Raw genomic sequence first — 25,118 nt, 5'->3', positions numbered from 1 at the left:
CAGGCCTGAACAAGAGTATTAATAACAGAATCTGAGAACCCTCGCTTTGATAAGATCAAGCGTTCAATCTCCAAACAGTCAGCTGGAGTGGGTCGAACGGACCTAGAACAAGAAGGTCTCGTCTCAAAGGTAGCTTCCATGGTGGAGCCGATGACATATTCACCAGATCTGCATACCAAGTCCTGCGTGGCCACGCAGGAGCTATCAAAATCACCGACGCCCTCTCCTGATTGATCCTGGCTACCAGCCTGGGGATGAGAGGAAACGGCGGGAACACATAAGCTAGTTTGAAGGTCCAAGGTGCTACTTGCCGCCTTGGGATCCCTGGATCTGTACCCGTAGTAAGGAACTCTGAAGTTCTGACGAGAGGCCATCAGATCCATGTCTGGAATGCCCCACGGTTGAGTGACTTGGGCAAAGATTTCCGGATGGAGTTCCCACTCCCCCGGATGCAATGTCTGACGACTCAGAAAATCCGCTTCCCAATTTTCCACTCCTGGGATGTGGATAGCAGACAGGTGGCAGGAGTGAGACTCCGCCCATAGAATGATTTTGGTCACTTCTTCCATCGCTAGGGAACTCCTTGTTCCCCCCTGATGGTTGATGTATGAACTTGGCCCTCGCTAGCTGAGGCCAAGCTTTGAGAGCATTGAATATCGCTCTCAGTTCCAGAATATTTATCGGTAGAAGAGATTCTACCCGAGACCAAAGACCCTGAGCTTTCAGGGATCTCCAGACCGCGCCCCAGCCCATCAGACTGGCATCGGTCGTGACAATGACCCACTCTGGTCTGCGGAAGGTCATCCCTTGTGACAGGTTGTCCAGGGACAGCCACCAACGGAATGAGTCTCTGGTCCTCTGATTTACTTGTATCTTCGGAGACAAGTCTGAATAGTCCCCATTCCACTGACTGAGCATGAACAGTTGTAATGGTCTTAGATGAATGCGCACAAAAGGAACTATGTCCATTGCCGCTACCATCAAACCTATCACTTCCATGCACTGCGCTATGGAAGGAAGAGGAACGGAATGAAGTATCCGACAAGAGTCTAGAAGTTTTGTTTTTCTGGCTTCTGTCAGAAAAATCCTCATTTCTAAGGAGTCTATTATAGTTCCCAAGAAGGGAACCCTCGTTGACGGAGATAGAGAACTCTTTTCCACGTTCACTTTCCATCCGTGAGATCTGAGAAAGGCCAGGACAATGTCCGTGTGAGCCTTTACTTGAGGAAGGGACGACGCTCGAATCAGAATGTCGTCCAAGTAAGGTACTACAGCAATGCCCCTTGGTCTTAGCACCGCCAGAAGGGACCCTAGTACCTATGAGAAAATCCTAGGAGCAGTGGCTAATCCGAAAGAAAACGCCACGAACTGGAAATGCTTGTCCAGGAATGCAAACCTTAGGAACCGATGATGTTCCTTGTGGATAGGAATATGTAGATACGCATCCTTGAAATCCACCTTGGTCATAAATTGACCTTCCTGGATGGAAGGAAGAAGTGTTCGAATGGTTTCCATCTTGAACGATGGAACCTTGAGAAACTTGTTCAAGATCTTGAGATCTAAGATTGGTCTGAACGTTCCCTCTTTTTTGGGAACTATGAACAGATTGGAGTAGAACCCCATCCCTTGTTCTCCTAATGGAACAGGATGAATCACTCCCATTTTTAGCAGGTCTTCTACCCAATGTAAGAATGCCTGTCTTCTTATGTGGTCTGAAGACAACTGAGACCTGTGGAACCTCCCCCTTGGAGGAAGCCCCTTGAACTCCAGAGAATAACCTTGGGAGACTATTTCTAGCGCCCAAGGATCCAGAACATCTCTTGCCCAAGCCTGAGCGAAGAGAGAGAGTCTGCCCCCCACCAGATCCGGTCCCGGATCGGGGGCCCGCATTTCATGCTGTCTTGGTAGCAGTGGCAGGTTTCCTGGCCTGCTTTCCTTTGTTCCAGCCTTGCATAGGTCTCCAGGCTGGATTGGCTTGAGAAGTATTACCTTCCTGCTTAGAGGACGTAGCCCTTGGGGCTGATCCGTTTCTGCGAAAGGGACGAAACTTAGGTTTATTTTTGGTCTTGAAAAGACCTATCCTGAGGAAGGGCGTGGCCCTTGCCCCCAGTGATATCAGAGATAATCTCTTTCAAGTCAGGGCCAAAGAGTGTTTTCCCCTTGAAAGGAATGTCAAGCAATTTGTTCTTGGAAGACGCATCCGCTGCCCAAGATTTTAACCAAAGCGCTCTGCGCCACAATAGCAAACCCAGAATTTTTTCGCCGCTAACCTAGCCAATTGCAAGGTGGCGTCTAGGGTGAAAGAATTAGCCAATTTAAGAGCACGAATTCTGTCCATAATCTCCTCATAAGAAGAAGAATTACTAATAATCGCCTTTCCTAGCTCATCAAACTAGAAACACGCGGCTGCAGTGACAGGGACAATGCATGCAATTGGTTGTAGAAGGGAACCTTGCTGAACAAACATCTTTAGCAGACCTTCTAATTTTTTATCCATAGGATCTTGGAAAGCACAACTATCTTCTATGGGTATAGTGGCGCGCTTGTGTAGAGTAGAAACCGCCCCCTCGACCTTGGGGACTGTCTGCCATCAGTCCTTTCTGGGGTCGACTATAGGAAAACAATTTTATAAATATGGGGGGAGGTACTAAAGGTATACCGGGCCTGTCCCATTCTTTCTAACAATGTACGCCACCCGCTTGGATATAGGAAAAGCTTCGGGGGGCCCCGGGGCCTCTAAGAACTTTTCCATTTTACATAGTGGTTCTGGAATGACCAGATAATCACAATCATCCAAATTGGATAACACCTCCTTAAGCAGAGCGCGGAGATGTTCCAACTTAAATTTAAAAGTAATCACATCAGGTTCAGCTTGTTGAGAAATGTTTCCTGAATCTGAAATTTCTCCCTCAGACAAAACCTCCCTGGCCCCCTCAGACTGGTGTAGGGGCCCTTCAGAAACCATATCATCAGCGTTCTCATGCTCTACAGAATTTTCTAAAACAGAGCAGTCGCGCTTTCGCTGATAAGTGGGCATATTGGCTAAAATGTTTTTGATAGAATTATCCATTACAGCCGTTAAATGTTGCATAGTAAGGAGTATTGGCGCACTAGATGTACTAGGGGCCTCCTGTATGGGCAAGACTGGTGTAGACGAAGGAGGGGATGATGCAGTACCATGCTTACTCCCCTCACTTGAGGAATCATCTTGGGCATCATTTTTACTAAATTTTTTTTATGACATAAAATACATATAGTTAAATGAGAAGGAACCTTGGTTTCCCCACAGTCAGAACACAATCTATCTGGTAGTTCAGACATGTTAAACAGGCATAAACTTGATAACAAAGCACAAAAAACGTTTTAAAATAAAACCGTTACTGTCACTTTAAATTTTAAACTAAACACACTTTATTACTGCAATTGCGAAAAAGTATGAAGGAATTGTTCAAAATTCACCAAAATTTCACCACAGTGTCTTAAAGCCTTAAAAGTATTGCACACCAAATTTGGAAGCTTTAACCCTTAAAATAACGGAACCGGAGCCGTTTTTATATTTAACCCCTTTACAGTCCCTGGAATCTGCTTTGCTGAGACCCAACCAAGCCCAAAGGGGAATACGATACCAAATGATGTCTTCAGAAAGACTTTTCTATGTATCAGAGCTCCACACACATGCAGCTGCATGCCATGCTGTCCTCAAAAACAAGTGCGCCATACCGGCGCGAAAATGAGGCTCTGACTATGATTAGGGAAAGCCCCTAAAGAATAAGGTGTCTAAAACAGTGCCTGCCGATATAATCATATCAAAATACCCAGAATAAATGATTCCTCAAGGCTAAATATGTGTTAATAATGAATCGATTTAGCCCAGAAAAAGTCTACAGTCTTAATAAGCCCTTGTGAAGCCCTTATTTACTATCTTAATAAACATGGCTTACCGGATCCCATAGGGAAAATGACAGCTTCCAGCATTACATCGTCTTGTTAGAATGTGTCATACCTCAAGCAGTAAGAGACTGCACACTGTTCCCCCAACTGAAGTTAATTGCTCTCAACAGTCCTGTGTGGAACAGCCATGGATTTTAGTTACGGTGCTAAAATCATTTTCCTCATACAAACAGAAATCTTCATCTCTTTTCTGTTTCTGAGTAAATAGTACATACCAGCACTATTTTAAAATAACAAACTCTTGATTGAATAATAAAAACTACAGTTAAACACTAAAAAACTCTAAGCCATCTCCGTGGAGATGTTGCCTGTACAACGGCAAAGAGAATGACTGGGGTAGGCGGAGCCTAGGAGGGATCATGTGACCAGCTTTGCTGGGCTCTTTGCCATTTCCTGTTGGGGAAGAGAATATCCCACAAGTAAGGATGACGCCGTGGACCGGACACACCTATGTTGGAGAAAGGAACAATACTTTCCAAGAAAGTAATTTAATGTCCATATAATGCAAAGGTTCAAACGGAGGAGCCTGTAAAGCCCTCAGTACCAAATTGAGACTCCAAGGAGGAGAGATTGACTTAATGACAGGCTTGATACAAACCAAAGCTTGTACAAAACAATGAATATTTAAACCAACCTGAAAAATTGTAATATTCTAGGAATTCTAAAAGAATGCCAAAAGAAAAACACCAAGAAATGTAAGTCTTCCAAACTCCATACCTTCAAATTGAATGATTTGAGATCCTGATGGAAAAAATGGGCCTTGAGATAGAAGGTCTGGTCTTAACGGAAGTGTCCAAGGTTGGCAACTGGCCATCCGAATGAGATCCGCATACCAAAACCTGAGAGGCCATGCTGGAACCACCAGCAGTACAAACGAACGCTCCATTAGAATTTTGACGAACTAGAGTCGGAAGATATAGGCAGAATGATAATTCCAAGGAAGTGTCATTGCATACGCTACTTCCGCCTGAGGATCCCCGGACCTGAAATAGGCCCCTGGGAAGTTCCATTTTAAGACGAGATGCCAACAGATCTATTTCTGGAAGCCCTCACATCTGAAAAATTGAAAAACATATCTGGGTAAAAAGACCACTCTCCCGGATGTAAAGCTTAATTAACAGAGATAATCCGCTTCCCAAATGTCTATACCTGGGAAAAGGACCACAGAATTTAGATAGGAGCTGGATTTAGCCCAAGCAAATATCCGAGATACTTTTGTCACAGTCTAAGGACTGATAGTCCCACCCTGATGATTGACATACACCACAGATGTGATATTGTCTGAAAAAAACAATAAACGTCTCTTCTTCAAAAGAAACCAACTGAAGAACTCTGGAATGCACGGAGTTCCAAATATCAAATGGTAATCTCGCCTCCTGAGATTTCCAAACTCCTTGTGCTGACAGAGAACCTCAGACAGCCTCCCAACCTAAAAGACTCGCATCTGTAGAGATCATGGTCCAGGTTGAAAGAATCGAAGAGACCTGTAGAATTAAATGATGGGGATCTTAACCACCGAATCAAAGATAGATAAACATAGAATTCTAAGATTTAAAAAGTGAAATCCTAGAATTCCTGCACCAATATTCAGCATAAAAAACTGGAAAGGTTTTCTATGAAAATGAGCAAAGGGAATTGAATCCAATGCTGCAGCCATAAGACCTAAATTTCCATGCATATATAGCAACTGAAGGAAATAATAGAGACTGAAGGTACCGACAGACGGAACCCAATAAAAATGTCATTTGTCTGTTAGAGACAAAGACAGAGACACAATCAATCTGGAAACCCAAAAAAAGGTGACCCTTGTGTGAGGAATCAAGAGCTTTTGATAAAAAGATCCTCTAACCATGTCCTTGAAAAAACAAAGTTGAATCATATGAGATTCCGTAGTCTCAGAAAATAAAAATAATCTGAATGAAAACAAATAATGCTATCACTGACCAAAAAAAGGCAGAATAGACCATATAAATACCAATCTAAAAGATGGTACATTTACATAATAAAAAGATTTTCTATCTTTGAAACAATGAATAGTTTTGAATAAAACCCCAAAACCCAGTTCCTAAAAATGGAACTGGAATAAATACCCCAGAAGATTCCAGATCTGAGCAGTGCTTGAGCCCCAACAGGTGATCAGCCGCACTAGGAAAGTGTTAGCCTTACTGGAATATCTGGAATATAATAGAGAGAAAAAGACTTCTCATAGACGGTTTTACTCTAAAATTTATTCTGTACCCAAAATCTAAGAAATTTGGACCGAATAGAACCAAACAAAATTTAAAAAAAAATTTAACCTGCCCCTTAGCAGCCAAGCTGGAATACGGCACATACATGCAAATTTAAGGAGCTGATTTTGAACTAAAAAACTCCCAATTAAAAAACATGTTACTTGGGTAAGAATTAGAATTTTGTTCCTTAGTAAGAACAACCAAACTAAAATAAGCTTAAAGATTTAGTCTTAGAACTCAATCTTGAAGCCCAGAGTAACAGTTAAGAATTGAATCTAATATGAACCAAATAATTGATTATCTTGGAAAAAAAGAAATAAGGATTTTTAGAAATCACAAAATTCTTCTAGCTAAAAACAGCTAAAGACATAGATTAAATCTCATTTGTGAAAATATTTCAATAAAATGAAGATACAAATGAAATTATTAGAATGTTAATCCAGTTAAAGGACCAGTCAACACACCAGACTTGCATAAATAAATGCAAGACAACAAGACAAATGCAACAGCACCCAGTCTGAACCTCAAATGAGCAGTAGACTTTGTCCCTTAACAATGCTAAAAATATAATCTGATACTTGAACTTAAAGTAAACAGAAAAATGAAGCAAATGCAACATCATCCAAATAAATCACAGGTCCAAGAAAAGTACCTGAAAATAAATCATTTTCCTTAAATAAGATACAACCATCTAAAAGGAAAATAAATACTATTTTGCTATAGAAACAATAGCATATTTAGCAGAAGTAGAGATAGCCCCATTAAATTGGAGAACCCTCAAAATTGAAATTAACTGCCGGCAAAGAATATAATTTAAAACCTTTGAAGAAGGAAGAAAATTCTCAGCCTATTCCATTCCCTAATATGAAGAACTGGAAAAAAATCTCTGAAAATACAGAAGATAAAATAAGCAGAAATAACATGTTAGCTAGTCTTGAAAAAGAACTAGTTACCTCAATATCTAAAATAATCAACACCTTTTCAACAAAAAAACAAATGTACTCTAATAAAAAATAAAAAAATAGATTTGTTAGTGTCAATATCTGATGAAGAAAATTCTGAATGAGAAAAAACATCATCAGAGAAGGATAATTCAGTATGTTGTTGGTCATTTGAAACTTCATCAATTAAAAAAGAAGTTTGAAAAAGACCTAAAAATTTTAATAGAAGGTGCAAAGTCAGACAAAGCCTTTAACATAGAATCAGAAAAATATTCTTATAGATTTTCTAAGTATATCTTGTACATAAGATGTAAAAAGAATAGCAATACATAAAGCATAAATACTAATGGATTCTGCATGTAAAAGTTTATCATGATAACTTATTACAAACCATAGCTAAAGATAAACATTCATAACATTTAAAATAAATGAACTTAGCTTTGGTAGGACTTATCCCAGTCAACAGGAATCCCTCAGTATGTTCTGATCCAGGAATAGTTTTATGGAAAATCTTGCAATATGTAATAGAAAAAAACAACATATAAAGCAAAATTATCAAATTCCTTAAATGACAGTTTCAGGAATGGGAAAAAATGCCAATGAACAAGCCTCTAGCAACCAGAAGCAATGAAAAAATGAGACTGAAATAATGTGAAAAAAAGGTGGAGACATGAAAGACGCCCACATTATTGGCGCCTAAAATTGTTTGGCGCCAAGAATGACGCCACATCCGGTGATGCCGACATTTTTGGCGCAAAAACGTCCAAAAAATGACGCAATCACGAACAACTTCCGGCGACAAGTATGACGCCGGAAATGACAAAAAAAAATTTTTGCGCCAAAAAAGTCAGCGCCAAGAATGACGCAATAAATTGAAGCATTTTCAGCCCCCGCAAGCCTAACAGCCCACATGGAAAATAAGTCAATTGAAACAATTTTAAGGTAAGAAAAAAATTGATTATTCATATGCATTATCCCAAATAATGAAACTGACTGTCTGAAATAAGGAATATTGATCATCCTAAATCATGGCAAATATAAGTTTAAAGACATATATTTAGAACTATATAAATAAAGTGCCCAACCATAGCTTAGAGTGTCACAAAAAATAAGATTTACTTACCCCAGGACACTCATCTACATATAGTAGATAGCCAAACCAGTACTGAAACGAGAATCAGTAGAGGTAATGGTATATAAGAGTATATCGTCGATCTGAAAAGGGAGGTAAGAGATGAATCTTTCCGACCGATAACAGAGAACCTATGAAATAGATCCTGTAGAAGGAGACCATTGAATTCAAATAGGCAATACTCTCTTCAGATCCCTCTGACATTCACTGCACTCTGAGAGGAAAACCGGGCTCCAGCCTGCTGCGAAGCGCATATCAACGTAGAATCTAGCACAAACTTACTTCACCACCTCCACGGGAGGCAAAGTTTGTAAAACTGAATTGTGGGTGTGGTGAGGGGTGTATTTATAGGCATTTTAAGGTTTGGGAAACTTTGCCCCTCCTGGTAGGAATGTATATCCCATACGTCACTAGCTCATGGACTCTTGCTAATTACATGAAAGAAAAGAGAGAAAAAGAGAGAGAGAGCAAAAGTGAGGGGAGAGAGAGAGAGAGAGAGAGAGAGAGAGAGCAAAAAAGAGAGGAGAGCGCAAAAGAGGAGAGAGAGAGAGAGCAAAAGAGAGGAGAGAGAGCAAAAGAGAGGAGAGAGAGCACAAAAGAGAGGAGAGAGAGCGCAAAAGAGAGGAGAGAGAGAGAGCAAAAGAGAGGAGAGAGAGAGCAAAAGAGAGAGAGAGAGAGAAAAAGAGAGAGAGAGAGAGAAAGAGAGAGAGAGAGAGAGAGAGAGAGAGAGAGAGAGAGAGAGAGAGAGAGAGAGAGAGAGGAGAGAGAGAGAGAGAGAGAGAGAGAGAGAGAGAGCAAAAGAGAGGTGAGAGAGCAAAAGAGAGGAGAGAGAGCAAAAGAGAGGTGAGAGAGCAAAAGAGAGGTGAGAGAGCAAAAGAGAGGTGAGAGAGCAAAAGAGAGGTGAGAGAGCAAAAGAGAGGTGAGAGAGCAAAAGAGAGGAGAGAGAGCAAAAGAGAGGAGAGAGAGAGAGAGAGAGAGAGAGAGAGAGAGAGAGAGAGAGAGAGAGGGGAGAGAGAGCGCAAAAGAGAGGGGAAAGAGAGAGCGCAAAAGAGAGGGGAAAGAGAGAGCGCAAAAGAGAGGGGAAAGAGAGAGCGCAAAAGAGAGGGGAGAGAGCGCAAAAGAGAGGAGAGAGAGAGAGCGCAAAAGAGAGGAGAGCGAGAGAGAGCGCAAAAGAGAGGAGAGAGAGCGCGAGAGCGCAAAAGAGAGGAGAGAGAGAGAGAGCGCAAAAGAGAGGAGAGAGAGCGCGAGAGCGCAAAAGAGAGGAGAGAGAGAGAGAGAGCGCAAAAGAGGGGGGAGAGAGAGAGAGCGCAAAAGAGGGGGGGGGGGAGAGAGAGAGAGAGAGAGAGAGAGAGAGAGAGAGAGAGAGAGAGAGAGAGAGAGAGAGAGAGAGAGAGAGAGAGAGAGAGAGAAAGAAAGAAAGAAAGATTAGATAGATAGATATATAGATAATAATGCATTCATCACAGAAATCAATACAGCAATTTTTTTTTATTAAATAAAAAGGAATGCTTTTCTGTACTCAATGATTGCCTATGCATTAACCAATAAGGACACCTCTAAAAATGAGCACACCATCAACAGCATGAAAACAAAACACAATTTAAAAAGGGCCATAAAACACTTTGCAATATAAAATGTTTCACCCTGGGGGAAAACATAAAATTATGCTTGATTATGCCTGATAATTTTATTTCCATCGTGGGGAGGAGAGTCCACAACTTCATTCATTACTTGTGGGAATTAAGAACCTGGCCACCAGGAGGAGGCAAAGACACCCGAGCCAAAAGCCTTAAATACCTCCCCCACTCCCCTCATCCCCCAGTCATTCTGCCAAGGGAACAAGGAACAGTAGGAGAAATATCAGGGTATAAATGGTGCCAGAAGAAAATACTAAATTTAGGTCCGCCCATCAGAGATACAGGGGGAGGCGTGGACTCTCCTCCCCACAATGGAAATAAAATTATCAGGTAAGCATAATTTATGTTTTCCATCTAAAGGGGAGGAGAGTGCACGGCTTCATTCATTACTTGTGGGAACATATACCCAAGCTTTAAGAGGATACTGAATGAAACCGGGAGGGTAAAAGGCGGACCCTTAATCTAAGGGCACCACAGCCTGTAGAACCTTTCTCCCAAAAACAGAAGCAAAAACGTCAAATTTGTAAAACTTAGTGAAGGTATGCAAGGATGACCAGGTAGCTGCCTTGCAAATCTGTTCCATAGAAGCCTAATTTTTGAAAGCCCAGGATGAAGCTACCGCTCTAGTGGAATGAGCCATAATCCTTTTAGGAGGCTTATGTCCCACTGTCGCATAGGCCAAGTGGATCAAGCTCAAAAGACAAAGTAGCAGCAGAATCCCTCTGAACCCTGCGCTTCCCTAAATATATAACAAAAAGAGATTTAGATTGTCTGAAATCCTCCGTGGCCTGAGGATAGAATTTCAAAGCACGAACCACATCCAGATTATGAAGTAACCTTTCCTTAGGAGAAGAAGGGTTAGGACATAAAGAAGGAACAACTATCTCCTGATTGATGTTACAATTAGACACCACCTTCGGGAGAAACCCCAAGCCTGTGCGAAGAACAGCCTTATCCACATGAAACACCAGATAAAGGGGGTCATATTGCAAGACCGCCAGCTCAGAGACTCTGCGTGCTGATGCAATGGCCAACAGAAAGAGAACCTTCCAAGAAAAATCCTTTATGTCAAGAGAATGCATAGGCTCAAACGGAACCATCTGTAAGACCTTAAGAACAAAGTTTAAACTCCAAGGTGGAGCAGCCTGCCTAAAAACAGGCCTGATTCGAGACAGAGCCTGAACTAAAGATTGGATGTCAGGGAGATCCACGAGTCTCCTATGCAACAGAACAGATAAAGCCGAAATGTGTCCTTTTAGGGAACTAGCGGCAAGACCCTCCTCCACACCCTTTTGGAGAAAGGACAAAATCCTGGATACCCTCACTTTGTGCAAAGGGTAGCCATGACTCTCACACCAGGACAAGTAAGTTCTCCACACCTTATGATAGATGTGTCGAATGACCGGCTTTCTTGCCTGAACTAGTGTGTCAATCACATTCTCAGAAAAAAACCTTTTTGCCAAGACTAAGCGTTCAATCTCCATGCAGTCAGCCTCAGAGAATCTAGATTTTGATGCTGAAAAGGACCCTGCTCTAGCAGATCCCTGCGACATGGTAACCTGCCCGGCGGAGAGAATGACATCCCGACCAGATCCACAAATCCCGTCCTCCTTGGCCACGAGGGAGCAATCAGAATGGAGGACACTCTCACCCGTTTTATACGAGCCACTACACGAGGAAGAAGCGGTAACTGGGGAAATATGTATACTAGACCGAACCCCCAAGAAATCGCTAATGCATCTATCAGCTCCGCCTGGGAGACCCTCAACCTCTATCCGTATCGGGGAAGCTTGCAATTCAACCTTGACGACATGAGATCCGTCTCCGGTGTCCCCCATCTGCGATAGATCTCAGCAAACACTTTGGGGTGAAGAGACCATTCCCCCGGATGAAAAGTCTGCTTGATGAGAAAATCTGCTTCCCAGTTGTCCACACCCGGGATGTGAATCGCAGAAAGCAAACAGTTGTGGGCCTCCGCCCACTCCAGGATTTGAGACACCACCCTCATTGACAGGTAGCTCCTCGTGCCCCCTTGGTGGTTGATGTAAACAACCGAGGTAATATTGTCCAACTGGGAGCTATTAAAGCTGGAATCCCCCAGGCGAGGCCCTGCCATCAGAGCATTGAATATCGCTCAAAGCTCCAGAATATTTATTGGAAGAAGAGACTCTAAGTGAGACCACTTCCCCTGTGCCATCCTGGCACTCTAAACAGCTCCCCATCCCGTCAGACTCGCGTCCGTGGTCACAATCTCCCAGGACGGTCTCAGGAAGGATGTGCCCATGGAGAGGTGATCTGGGCGGATCCACCAGGAGAGGGAAATCCGAGTCCGCGCATCCATGGATATCAGCTGTGACAGATCGAAATGATCGCCATTCCACTGTCTCAACATGCACAATTGAAGAGGTCTGAGATGAAACCTGGCGAATGGAATGATGTCCATGCTGGAGACCATGAGCCGAATCATGCCCTTCAGGACTGTAGACTGAAGGGCAAGACAGGTAGACGCCATCTTTGTGCGTCACTTGTCCATGAGAAAGATCTTCAAGGACACAGAGTCTATGATCATGCCCAAGAACTCCACCCTGGTACTGGGAACCAGAGAACTCTTCTGGAGGTTGACCTTCCAACCATGAGATTGAAGTAACTGCAGCAGGACCCTGGTGTGGGCCTCTGCCAGATGGAATGACGGTGCCTGAACCAGGATGTCGTCCAGGTAGGGCGCCACCGCAATGCCCTGGGATCTAGCTTCTGCTAGAAGGGCCCCCAGGACCTTTGTAAAGACTCTTGGGGCCGTTGCCAGACCGAAGGGGAGAGCCACAAACTGGAAATGCTGATCCAGAAAAGCAAACCTGAGGAACCTGTAATGGTCCCTGTGAATTGGAACATGAAGGTAGCCATCCTTCAAGTCTATAGAGGTCATTAGATGCCCCTCTTGTACTAGGGGCAGAATGGATCTGATCATTTCCATTTTGAACGATGGAACGGACAGGAACTTGTTTAAAAATTTGAGGTCCAGAATCAGGCTTAACGTGCCCTCCTTCTTTGGGAACACGAATAAATTGGAGTAATACCCTAGACCCCTTTCTGCATGGAGTACTGTTATGATAACCCTTAGAGGGGAGAGATCCCGCAGACAACCCAGAAAGGCCTCTCTTTTTTCCGGCCTTTAAGACAGGTTTGACATAAGGAATCTGCCCCTGGGCGGAGAGGACTTGAACCCTATCCTGTAACCCTGGGCGACTACCTCCAGAACCCAGGGGTCCTAGACATCCCGCAACCAGTCGTCTAAGAATAGAGACACAATCTGCCCCCCACTCGGTCCGCAGACCAGTCGGGGGCCGCCCCTTCATGCAGACTTAGTCTCGGCGGGCTTCTTGTTCTGCTTAGACTTGTTCCAGGCTTGGGCAGGCTTCCAGGCACCCTTTGGTGGTCCGCTTTCGCTGAGGGCTGTTGGCGTTGCTCCTTATCCCCACAAAAGGGACGAAAATTAGAACCCTTAGGTTTTGCCTTCTTAGCCTGGGGAAGGAAGGCACCCTTGCCTCCTGTAACCGTGGATATGAGTCCAGACCTGGACCGAACAGGATCTTGCCCTTAAAAAGGCAAAGACAGCAGCCTCATCTTAAAGGTCATGTCCACCGACCACGATTTTAGCCACAGAGTCCTGCGTGCTACAACCGAAAAACCTGATACCTTAGCATTTAGGCGGATAATTTGCATATTAGCGTCACGTTTGAAGGAATTGGCCACCTTTAGGGCCTTAATCCTTTCCTGCACCTCCTCGAAAGAGGGTTCGCCCTCAATCATATCAAATAAGGCGTTGCACCAATATGACGCAGCCCCAGAAACAGCGGCAACCGCCGCTGCTGGTTGAAACATAAACCCTGTGTGTTGAAACATCTTTTGCAACATGTTTTCCAACTTTTTATCCATAGGCTCCTTGAGAAAAGAACTACCCTCTAAAGGAATTGTTGTACACTTAGCGAGCGTGGAGATGGCCCCATCCACCTTGGGAATGGTCCCCCACATCTCCAGCTGGGCCTCCGGGACGGGGAAAAGCTTCTTAAAATGAGAAGAGGGGGAAAAGGAAGAACCTAACTGCTCCCACTCGTTCTTTATACTGTTCGCCATCTTGACGGGCACCGGGAAAGTCTGGGAGACCACCCTGTCCTCGTAGACCTTATCTAATACGAATGAATGGCTCTTATGGAAGCTTTGTTTCCGGAACCTCCAAAGTAGCCAGTACTTTTTTTTCTAAGAAACGCAAGTTCTCCATCTTAAATCTAAAACCGGGCTCCTCCTCCACCGGAGGTTTAAATGACACGGACTCCGACCCGAAAGGGCCCCTTCTGATATGTCGGAATGGGCCTCGTCATCATACCACCCCTCCAGGGCGTCCGACATAGACAAATACTGGGACAGGCTTCTATGAAAAGTTCTAAGCTTGCGCTTATAACGCGGCAAAGCATGGATCACCTTAGCGACTGCCATTTCAAGCTGATCCGGAAAATCAGGCAGCCAAGCAATCTCCCCTGAAGGAGTAACAGTCGAACCATGGGGCACTGCATGTGGGATAGGGGACGCCATTAGGGAACGCACCTCACAGGACGGTGACCCCTCAGAAGTGGACGGCTCAGTAGTGCTAGACATTCTCTTATGTTTGGAAGTTGTAGTCTTCTCAAGGCATGTGGAACACAGTTGCGCAGGCTGGTCTACCAAAACCTCACAATAAACACAGGTAAAAAGACTTAGCCAAAGAGGGAGTACCCTCTAACGTGTCAGAATCCTCCATAGCTTTTAGAAAAAAGATAAGACAGGCACCCTTATAACCACCAATGGCCGGGGCACTCACCACCTCCTATGACCCGGACTGCAGAAGCCACTTTGTCTCCTCCGTCGCAGATCAGACCGGAACTGAAGAGGCCTCACCCGGTCACAGGATGACTCTGTGCCAAAAAAAGACCATGCAAAAACTCCCGGAAGAGAACCTGTCAGTTCTACAAAAAATGCCAGAGCCGCGTCCTTGCACATAACACAGCAATCACACAATAAACATATCATGTACATACCCACCTGTTCAATAATCCCATTAAAGGAATATTAACCCTTGATTCTATAAAGATAAAAGGTGCCACACTGTAGCCCTGTCTTCTGCGTTGTCATGATATAAAATATGAAACAATCTTACCAGAATCTACGCCGTGGAACAGGAACACAGCCCTTCAAGTGTGACAGGTGATAGCTGCGCTCCTGACATGGACTTGAGAGAAGTAGTAAGAAGTGAATACAGCGCCAACAAGAGGCCAAGGGATAAATATACTCGCAGAGAGATAAAAGAGGATTATTTAATGAACCATGTTAAAAAGCATCAGTAATAAAAGACTATATATAAAAAATGTAAAAAGCACATATAAATAAAATTACAAATACAGGAATATCTTACAGAAGCGGCTCAAAGGGCCAAAGCTGATAATTACAATAAAAACAGAGGTAATAACAGGTGATCAGTGTGAGTGGTACACCAGAATAAGAGTGTATACTGATAAAACAGAATTAGCCTAAGTACAACTGTAGCAAGTGCATCAAGCAAAAAACTAATAAACAATAATACAAACAATAGTGTTACAAAAATAGTGTTCCAAAAAATAGAAAAATGCACTGCAGTGCAAAAAAAGGGGGGGTAGCAAAATAATTGTATAGATACAATCAAATAGTGAGTGAGTGCAAATGGATATAAAAATGCTAGCTACTTAATCCAGTGAGGTTAAGATATAATTAAATAAAATACACAATATGCAATAACATAAAAAATAAAAAATAAAATATAAAATATAATCCAAAAAAGTGTTCAAAAAGTTGATCAACAAATGTTAGTGAAGAACAAAAATAAGTCAATCAAAACAAAAAAATGGAAAAAATGGGTGATGAAAAGCAAGGTGAAAGTGAGGAAATTGATTCCTTCCAATGTTAGTTACTTTAACAGATCCAAATTCCTGAGTGTGGTTGCTGAAGTAGCTGATTGGATCCTAGCACCTGTCAGCTGCTCCTATGGTATCCTAAAAAGTGTCCCTGTAAAAAGTGTACAGGGACACTTTTTTTTTTTACAGGGACACTTTTTAGGATACCATAGGAGCAGCTGACAGGTGCTAGGATCCAATCAGCTACTTCAGCAACCACACTCAGGAATTTGGATCTGTTAAAGTAACTAACATTGGAAGGAATCAATTTCCTCACTTTCACCTTGCTTTTCATCACCCATTTTTTCCGTTTTTTAGTTTTGATTGACTTATTTTTGTTCTTCACTAACATTTGTTGATCAACTTTTTGAACACTTTTTTGGATTATATTTTATATTTTATTTTTTATGTTATTGCATATTGTGTATTTTATTTTTTATGTTATTGCATATTGTGTATTTTATTTAATTATATCTTAACCTCACTGGATTAAGTAGCTAGCATTTTTATATCCATTTGCACTCACTCACTATTTGATTGTATCTATACAATTATTTTGCTACCCCCCTTTTTTTGCACTGCAGTGCATTTTTCTATTTTTTGGAACACTATTTTTGTAACACTAATTTTGAACACTATTGTTTGTATTATTGTTTATTAGTTTTTTGCTTGATGCACTTGCTACAGTTGTACTTAGGCTAATTCTGTTTTATCAGTATACACTCTTATTCTGGTGTACCACTCACACTGATCACCTGTTATTACCTCTGTTTTTATTGTAATTATCAGCTTTGGCCCTTTGAGCCGCTTCTGTAAGATATTCCTGTATTTGTAATTTTATTTATATGTGCTTTTTACATTTTTTATATATAGTCTTTTATTACTGATGCTTTTTAACATGGTTCATTAAATAATCCTCTTTTATCTCTCTGCGAATATATTTATCCCTTGGCCTCTTGTTGGCGGTGTATTCACTTCTTACTACTTGTGCATATTTTTTGGAGGTTGGTTAGGATCTCTGTTTGGATACAGCTTGGGGATTACCTTAGCGCTTGTACACACACCCTTTTTCACTATGGACTTGAGAGAACGCAATCTGCAAAACTTGTCAACGCAGATTGCTGTAGGAGCTGTTAATATGAGTCAGGATGGTGTCGCAAAGGGAAGCTCCCTCTGCATCTCCGGACTCTAACGTTCACCCAGGCCCTCAACCGAGAAGCTAAAAGGGCTACTTAAAATCCTGTCCCATAGCAAAGGGTAGAACCCCTCATAAGAGACCTCCGATTTTCCGGGACCTCTCTACCACCTCCTGTGACGAAAGGCAAAGAATGACTGGGGGATGTGGGGAGTGGTGAGGTATTTTAGCCTTTCGATGGGGTGTCTTTGCCTCCTCCTGGTGGCCAGGTTCTTAATTCCCACAAGTAATGAATGAAGCCATGGACTCTCCTCTCCTTTAGATGGAAATAAGAGTGCGTCCCACCAGCTTTCTAATTGAATATAAGCATGGCCCACACATCTTTATTTGCTTATAACATACCATTCTATACCTGTATGTAAAAATGCTCAATATCATCTGCACTACTGCTGAAGAACAAAGTTGCACATAGTACACATGTTGTTTTCTTGTCAGAGACCTATCATGGACTGAACTTATATTCAAGCTAACCAGTAAATAAATGGAGAGGCCAGCTTGGAAGCAAAAGAAAACGTAAAACATCAAATTATGCAAATGCAATGAACACTCAAATTAAATGTAATCATAAAAAATATACATTAAGTGACACAATAAATTACAAACCTACCCGTTACCTTTTTATATACATTCTGAAAGATATAGTCAGATTTCACATCATGTTACATGTATTCAACAGAAGAAGCTATGCGATTAAACTTTCTTAAATTTAAGAAAGCATTTAACATTTTCTAATATGAATATAAAATTCTAAACAAACTAAACTCTAACTAGACTCTTTATAACTATTTAAGGTATGTTTATTACTTGATGAATCCACATGAATTAAAGGCACTTAAAGCAACATTAAGGTTTCAAAGTCAATTGGAAGCATGTTTTGCAGTATAACTACATTTTCCTTATTACTGCTGCAGAGATTTTAGAAATGTGTTCACACATAATGTCAAAGTAAGCTGCTAGATGATGTCATGTGACACTTGACCATGCCTGTGAGAAGCTGTAAGTGCACATGGCCTACCTCTGTATCAGCAGTGAATCACATGCACTTTGTACAGTTATCACTGATTAAGTGATCACTTATCAAAAGTAACTGATGCAAAATTGTTGTAAAACTATTTGCATTAGAATTTCAAATTTGACATTTATTTCAATTAAAATATTTGTTTCCAGTCTAACTCTCTTAAAACAGTATTGCATCCCTTGCACTTACAATTGAAAGTTGGCTTTTCAATAAATACATTTATAAATATGGATGCTGGTTTTCAATGAGAAAGTGCGCATCTATAAAACTCTATCTTGGTTTTTAATGACACAGATAAAGGGGATAACAATATATGCAATCCTTTTAGTCAGTAAAGGTGGTAATATGGATCTGAGAGAGCAATTTTAGAGTCTAGAATTCACTCAGTATTTATGTGCTAAAGGGCTCCATGGTTTAGTTTGTGAAAACGTGAACAATTTAGAAGTAGACTGATTTCCCCTTGCTTGATTTGGAAAAACCAAAGCTTTACATACCATATGGCTTTACTAAGAAATTACAAGTTTGTAGCATGTTAAACTATTTAATGTAATTAGTCAGTTTAACCCTTAAGCTATCTGAAAGGTTTGCGATCTAAAGAGAGGCAATGAGATGCATCCTGACAGTTATGGGGTAACACAGAGAAACTTAGCGGACAAAAGAAAAGCATAATACATACTGAGTGAGTAACACAGATTACCTTGCTGCGGATCTGTCCAGAAGTGGACACTTTGCGGATCAGTTTCTGCGGCCCCTCATGTTCCCCCTCGCTGTCAGATGATTCGTCCCCAGCCGCGGTCCCCTGGGCAGCTACAGCGGGAGGGTCCCTCATCATGCCGGCTCCAGACATCTTGTCACACTCCTGCCGGGGAAAAACAAACCAGTCCGGGTCAGAAAGGCCGCCAGCTCCTCTCCTAGCAACCGGGGGCAGAGCAGGGGAGCCGGGCACAGCGGCACGTCTGGCCGCCATCTTCCACCGCCCCCGGTCTGGGCTGTTACCGCCCACAACTCTCTCAATACCACCCCATAGTGCCCACAGTCCTCTCAGTACCGCCCACAACAGTGAACAATAACATAGTAATACCCAGACACCCACCGCTAACAATGCCACCCATTTCCCTCTTACTACCGCCTACACCGTGCCTGTAAGCCCCATAACAGCCCCTCCCAATCAATACCACCCACGCTGCACAGTTTTTCCATACTGTACCCTCATCCAAACACATCCGACATTAGTTTATGTATATATTCTCTATATATTTTATTTATATATATTTATATATATATATATATACACACACACAAACATATATATATATACATATATATACACACACACCACACCCAGAGTACAATAGGGCGCAATCACAGAATACAAATCGTAAAACACTTTTATGTAACTGGAACTACACTTATTTACACACAGACATAGCTCAATTGTCATCCTCCCTGCTATAACCACACAAGCAATACGCACACTGCTCTCTATATACCGCCCACACACACACCCCTGTCACTAGCACCACTCCCTCCCCGGCCCCTCCTGTCACCATTACCGCTAGCTCCTGCCATTGCATGCTTGTACCCAGCTGTTATGCCGCCCAATAGGCATTATTTACTAACAGTTCTTCCCACTCAAATACAGTCTGTGACACATTTTGACCTAGTATTCAGTAATAGCCACAGAGCACCGCCATACACATCCTTTGTCAATAAGCTGCTGTCATTAGTTTGCAAACAAAATATGTAAATACTCAAAGCAGCCCACAGAGGTTAGCATTAAAATAGCACTAACCATAACCAGCCTGACACAACTATATACTACACACCATCTATTTACTTGCAGTATATACACATGGTCTGTAACAGGGGTAGGGAACTCCCTAGAGCGAGTTCATATACATTAACCCTAGTTCTAGTTTATAAAATAGCTCCAAACAGTAAGTAGCTTACACCTTGGTTATTTACTGGACCCTATGTTTGACATACATTTCTCAAGCCTTGATCTATTATGTAATCAAAACTTTAATAAATCAGTGATTCTTGTGTCTGGACACCCTGCGCTTTGCCATTCCTCAAATGAGAATGACAGGGTATTGTGTCTTTGAGCATAATACATTTAATGATTACGATCATTTAGTTATCATGCACTGTTTGAAACATCTTCACAAAAATAAGAAGCCAAAAAAAATTTGTTTTAAACTCACACCATCAGTTAGTAAGCATCTGGCTTATTGGGAGCATTAGGTTTTCCAGTTCAGAGAATTGAAAATGCACCTTGAGGAATTCACAAACCTAAATCTGCCACATAACTGACCCTAACTGGCCTCAGCAGAGGTGATATGCTGCAAAACAATGTCTGCTAACAAAATCACAGTGGGCTGCCTAGCAGACTCTAGCAACAAGTCCAGATTAGCTACTCCAAATAAATACTGTGGAGCGGGAAAACCTGGACACTTGAAAACAATTGTAGCAAACAATGTCCACTATGTTAAAGGGATATTCGGTCAGAATTTAAATGCACATAGATGAATTACATCTTTGAATAGAAACATATTTGCAATTTACATGTATTGGCAAGCACCTTAGACTCTCAGAGCAAGTGCTGTGTTTAAAATGCTGGTGCACAGTGCATACTTAAATACACATTTAAAACAGCTATAGCTTTTGTTAGAAGCATTTTTGCTAATACTTGTATATTACAAAAATGCTTCTATTCAAAACTGAAATGCATTTGTGTGGATTCCAATTTTGGCTGGAATATCCCTTTAATTTATTGAAAGACAAAAGTTGTGTCAGTAAAAGGTGTTTTATATCCTCTTTTTACACATTGCCAATTTGGGAACAGCCTCTCAGAAAAGGTCTGCCACTCCTGTAATAGCATATAAATAAAATAATTTGTTATAGCTTTTTATTTAAAAAAACAAAATGTTAATTTCTCAATTTTGTTTACCCCTGCCAAAGGGCTTAAAAACCTATTTCTCTCAATGCAATGTTTTGTTCAGAAACAGCAAAAGAGCATGCATGCATCAGTGTCAGACTTTGAGTGTTTAAACACTTTGTAAGGGTTAATACATAGGGTATAATGATCACAAACCCAGCAACAGAGACAAATCAGGCAAAATCTTTGAGAATTGTTTTGAGCATCATAATGCAATGTATCTCAATTTATTTATTTGGGGGGACCTCACAATATTTCTTACATAAGCCTACCAGAGTGGAGAGAATTGTATAATTACATTAAAATGTCCCTTTAAGGAAAAAAATGTACTGCACTTTAAAGCCAGAAGTGGGCGTCTTCCTACAATATTTCTGCTTTAATTCTTAATCTGACTGTGTATATTATGGAGAGAAAGGTTATTCTAAATACAATTTTAACATTCAGATTTTTTTCCAAGTATATGATATCATGGATAGGAATTAAGCACACAGGCAGCAAAAAAAGAATTTTTTTAAAAATCTGATGTGGCCCACAACTTAAGAACGTTGGACAACTCCATTCTAAATAAGTATCAGTTAACTTATACATGATTGTTGTACATTAACTGGGCCCTTGGGCTGTCACAAGCATATACAAACAATCTGCTGTCATGAGAATTTCAACTGAACACCAAGGAGATACATAGTAATAAATAATTAATTAAAAGGCTTTTCATTAATATTCTCACAAAAAAAGAATGACTGGTAAAGCAGACTGTGTATTCCATCTTTCGTAAATTAAAAACTATACATTAAAGTATGTTTTTAAAAATTTTCGCCCACACCTACATTTTTGTACTAGCCGTAATAATAGACTACTTGGATAAAGTGACATTATTGCATTTCATGTAAGGACCTAGAGTTTGCCAATATTATTCAATTTCATTTGTCTTTTTTTTTTTTATTAAATGATTTTTCAGATATGATATATACTTATCAACTGTCATTTAAAAATACTGGTTATAACTAATAATAATAAAAAAAAATGATTAAATTATTAGTAACTCATTCAAATGTAAAACAATTTACACTGAGAAAAGTGCTTTTATCAAGAACTACTTCAATCACCACTAGGGATTTCAAAAGGTGTTAATCTCAGAGTTTAAAAACTAACACCTAGATTTAGAGTTTTGCGTTAGAAGGGGTGCGTTAGCTACGCTTTTTTTTTTCCCCCCGCTCCTTTTAAACAACGCTGGTATTTAGAGTTATTCTGAAGGGCTGCGTTAGGCTCCAAAAAGGGAGCGTAGAGCATAATTTACCGCCACTGCAACTCTAAATACCAGCGTTGCTTACGGACGCGGCCAGCTTCAAAAACGTGCTCGTGCACGATATCCCCATAGGAAACAATGGGGCAGTTTGAGCTGAAAAAAAACCTAACACCTGCAAAAAAGCAGCATTCAGCTCCTAACGCAGCCCCATTGTTTCCTATGGGGAAACACTTCCTAAGTCTGCACCTAACACCCTAACATGTACCCCGAGTCTAAACACCCCTAACCTTACATTTATTGACCCCTAATCTGCCGTCCCCGCTATCGCTGACCCCTTCATATTATTATTAACCCCTAATCTGCCGCTCCGTACACCGCCGCAACCTACATTATAGCTATGTACCCCTAATCTGCTGCCCCTAACATCGCCAACCCTATATTATTATATTTATTAACCCCTAATCTGCTCCCCTCAATGTCGCCACTACCTAACTACACTTATTAACCCCTAATCTGCCGACCGGACCTCGCCGCCACTATAATAAATGTATTAACCCCTAAAAAACCTCACTCCTGACTCAAAACCCCTATAATAAATAGTATTAACCCCTAATCTGTCCTCCCTAACATCGCCGCCACCTAACTTCAAGTATTAACCCCTAATCTGCCGACCGAACCTCACCGCTACTCTAATAAATGTATTAACCCCTAAAGCTAAGTCTAACCCTAACACCCCCCTAAGTTCAATTTAATTTAAATCTAACGAAATAAAATAAATCTTATTAAATAAATTAATCCTATTTAAAGCTAAATACTTACCTTTAAAATAAACCCTAATATAGCTACAATATAACAAATAATAATATTGTAGCCATTTTAGCATTTATATTTATTTTACAGGCAACTTTGTATTTATTTTAACTAGGTACAATAGCTATTAAATAGTTATTTACTATTTAATAGCTACCTATTTAAAATAATTACAAAATTACCTGTAAAATAAATCCTAACCTAAGTTACAATTAAACCTAACACTACACTATCAATAAATAAATTAACTAAACTAGCTACAATTATCTACAATTAAATCAACTAAACTAAATTACAAAAAAACAACAAACACTAAATTACAAAAAATAAAAAAAAGATTACAAGAATTTTAAACTAATTACACCTACTCTAAGCCCCCTAAAAAAATAACAAAGCCCCCCAAAATAAAAAATGCCTTACCCTATTCTAAAATAAAAAGTTTACAGCTCTTTTACCTTACCAGCCCTTAAAAGGGCCTTTTGCGGGGCATGCCCCAAAGAAATCAGCTCTTTTGCATTTAAAAAAAACATAAAATACCCCCCAACATTACAACCCACCACCCACATACCCTAATCTAACCCAAACACCCCTTAAAAAACCTAACACTAAGCCCCTGAAGATCTCCCTACCTTATCTTCACCACGCCGGGTATCACCGATCCGTCCAGAAGAGGATCCGAAGTCTTCATCCTATCCGGCAAGAAGAGGACATCCGGACCGGTAGACATGTTCATCCAGGCGGCGTCTTCTATCTTCATCCATCCGGCGCGGAGCGGGACCATCTTGTTCCGATCAGCCAATAGAATGCGAGCTCAATCTGATTGGCTGATCCAATCAGCCAATCGGATTGAACTTGAATCTGATTGGCTGATTCAATCAGCCAATCAGATTTTTCCTACCTTAATTCAGATTGGCTGATAGAATCCTATCAGCCAATCGGAATTGGAGGGACGCCATCTTGGATGACGTCACTTAAAGGAACCTTCATTCGCCAGGAGTCGCCAGAAGAAGAGGATGGATCCGCGTTGGCTGCTTCAAGATGGTCCCGCTCCGCGCTGGATGGATGAAGATAGAAGACGCCGCCTGGATGAACATGTCTACCGGTCCAGATGTCCTCTTCTTGCCAGATAGGATGAAGACTTCGGACCCTCTTCTGGACCTCTTCTTGCCGGATAGGATGAAGACTTCGGACCCTCTTCTGGACGGATCGGTGATACCCGGCGTGGTGAAGATAAGGTAGGGAGATCTTCAGGGGCTTAGTGTTAGGTTTTTTAAGGGGGGGTTTGGGTGGGTTAGATTAGGGGTATGTGGGTGGTGGATTGTAATGTTGGGGGGGTATTGTATGGTTTTTTTTTTTATGCAAAAGAGCTGTTTTCTTTGGGGCATGCCCCGCAAAAGGCCCTTTTAAGGGCTGGTAAGGTAAAAGAGCTGTTAACTTTTTATTTTAGAATAGGGTAGGGCATTTTTTTTATTTTGGGGGGCTTTGTTATTTTTTAGGAGGCTTAGAGTAGGTGTAATTAGTTTAAAATTCTTGTAATCTTTTTTTTATTTTTTGTAATTTAGTGGGGTTTTTTTTGTAATTTAGTTGATTTAATTGTAGAAAATTGTAGGTAGTTTAGTTAATTAATTTATTGATAGTGTAGTGTTAGGTTTAATTGTAACTTAGGTTAGGATTTATTTTACAGGTAATTTTGTACTTATTTTAACTAGGTAGCTATTAAATAGTTATTAACTATTTAATAGCTATTGTACAGAGTTAAAATAAATACAAAGTTGCCTGTAAAATAAAAAAAAAATAGCTACAATATAATTATTCGTTATATTGTAGCTATATTAGGGTTTATTTTACAGGTAAGTATTTAGCTTTAAATAGGATTAATTTATTTAATAAGATTTATTTTATTTAGTTAGATTTAAATTATATTTAACTTAGGGGGGTGTTAGGGTTAGACTTAACTTTAGGGGTCAATACATTTATTATAGTAGCGGCGAGCTCCGGTCGGCAGATTAGGGGTTAATACTATTTATTATAGGGTTTTTGAGGCGGGAATGAGGCGGTTTAG

At 41.0% G+C, this 25,118-nt stretch overlaps 1 protein-coding gene across 1 annotated transcript in view; it reads right to left on the bottom strand.

Moving 5' to 3' along the window:
• DGKH (diacylglycerol kinase eta) overlaps positions 1-19,029 on the bottom strand; it is an 800,492-nt gene extending 781,463 nt beyond the window's left edge. Inside the window, 1 exon segment of the mRNA XM_053705494.1 lies at positions 18,760-19,029. Coding sequence (XP_053561469.1) covers positions 18,760-19,029 — 270 coding nt within the window.
• Between the last annotated feature and the right edge of the window lie 6,089 nt (positions 19,030-25,118).

Source organism: Bombina bombina, chromosome 3 (genome assembly GCF_027579735.1).
Source record: "Bombina bombina isolate aBomBom1 chromosome 3, aBomBom1.pri, whole genome shotgun sequence".
NCBI classification, from domain to species: domain Eukaryota; kingdom Metazoa; phylum Chordata; class Amphibia; order Anura; family Bombinatoridae; genus Bombina; species Bombina bombina.
This window is presented reverse-complemented; position numbering and strand designations above follow the sequence as displayed.